Source organism: Psammomys obesus, unplaced genomic scaffold, assembly GCF_907164565.1.
Source record: "Psammomys obesus unplaced genomic scaffold, mPsaObe1.curated_primary_1811, whole genome shotgun sequence".
Classification (NCBI taxonomy): domain Eukaryota; kingdom Metazoa; phylum Chordata; class Mammalia; order Rodentia; family Muridae; genus Psammomys; species Psammomys obesus.
The window spans coordinates 75-1,909 of record NW_026589392.1 but is presented as its reverse complement, the minus strand read 5'-3'; the positions used below and the strand labels follow the sequence as shown (position 1 = coordinate 1,909).

Here is a 1,835-nt window from a genome sequence, read left to right as displayed (position 1 = left end):
AGGCTCTTGCAGCTTACTGCTTTTATACCCAATGAGCCCCAAATTTAGTGGCTTCATCATATGATCATTTTTTCTAAATAAAATTATCCTTCTATTATACACAGCTTGTTTTTCTTCAGGTTAGGATTTGACACAATATAGATTAGTTTAGAAACATGAATTGCACTCTAGACAGAAATAATGCACTATTTTGTTTCAAAAAGTCTTCATCTGTGGGTCCCCTAACAATGGGAGCAGGGGCTGTCTCTGACTCTGTTGCCTGCCACTGGATCCCTTTGCCCTAATTTGGCTGCCTTTTTAGGCCCCAGCAAGAGAGAATGCATTTAGTCCCTCTGTGACTTGAGGCTCCTGGGTGGGTTGATAACCCTTGGGGGCCCTCCCTTTCTTGAGAAAAACAAGAGGGGAGAGTGGGGGCAGGGATTGGGGGCAGGGAGCAGGAAGGCAGGACTGGGAAGAAAGGGAGCTGGGATCAGGCTGTAAAGAGATTAAATTAATAAATAAATGGAAAAAAAGTAAAAAAAAAAAAAAAAGAGGAGAAAAGTTTTCATCCTGCAGTAGCCGACAGAGGGCGACACTGCACAGATTAGAGATCTCCATTTCTGATCCTCACCTTCAATTTAGTCCTTCCTCCCTTGCAGGTTGCAGAGTATCTGCCAGTTGAGGAGAATCAAGACGCCAGAAAGTCAGGACCAGCACCACATCTTCAGGTTTTTCTTTTTCTTTAGAATTTCACCTAAACAAGGAAGCTGTTTAGTCAACCTTGTGCTACCTGTCCCTAAGAACTGGGAACCGCAGCCACTATCCTGCTCGAACCAAGCTTTTCCATTCAGGCATCAGATGTGTTTCCTGTAATAAGCCATGTTCCGGGTCCTCACCTCCTTCCTGGGGATACAGTTTTTCCTGGGTGAGTACAATTATTGTTGCACAAAATTCGCTGCTTTTCTTACTTAGCTTTCAGGAAGATCTTTTTTCATCATGAAGTCCTCGTTGCATTTTCTGATTTATCACTGATTTCTCAGTTGCTGTCCAAACACAGTCAGTTACCCAGCCTGATGCCCAAGTCACTGTCTTCGAAGGAGAGTCGGTGGAGCTGAAATGCAACTACTCCTATGGTGGAGCCCCTTACCTCTTCTGGTACATCCAGCACTGCGGCCACGGCCCCCAGCTTCTCCTCAGATACTACTCAGGAGACCCAGTGGTTCACAGCATGAACGGCTTTGAGGCTGAGTTTAGCAAGAGCGACTCTTCCTTCCACCTGAGGAAAACCCCTGTACAATGGGGCGACTCGGCTGTGTACTTCTGTGCTCTGAGAACACAGTGTCTGGGGCTACAGGGGGAGCTGAACGCAAACCTAAGAATCTGGGGAAGATACCACAGCTGAGAAAGGAATTCAAATAACCTCCCTGGCTCTCCAAGTTGGGCTTCTCTGGAAGTGTTACTTTACTCTGCCATTGGGACCTATCTGGGCTATATCGGCATGTGGTCATGGCTCCAAGGAAAGGTGACATAGCAGGATAAAAAGCACTAAATGATTCCTGAGACACGATTGCTTTCTTAATGACTGTTTTGTAGACTGGGTTTTCTACTGACTGAGACTCCATGAGACTTGAAAGTACAAGTTAGTTCCCCATGACCAATGACTGTAAAGGGGTTTACATAGTGTGGACCACAGAGAGAGGTGTTGGCTTCCTCAGCGTCAGACTGAAGGCTAGTGTCAGGAAGGGTAACTGCTTGTCCTCAATGCCTCAAGAGCCTCAGAGACACTCTCCACCTGTGATGGTTGATTTAGTCCCCTTGACTCAGTGTAGAATCGCATCACAGAGCATCTCAGCAAG

General features: G+C 46.2%; 1 gene segment (V, D, J or C); it reads left to right on the top strand.

Moving 5' to 3' along the window:
- The first annotated feature begins 858 nt into the window (after positions 1-858).
- LOC129674976 (T cell receptor alpha variable 8-3-like) lies at positions 859-1,381 on the top strand. The segment is given in 2 exon segments: positions 859-904; positions 1,020-1,381. Coding segments are annotated over 2 exon segments (408 nt in total).
- The last annotated feature ends 454 nt before the right edge of the window (positions 1,382-1,835 follow it).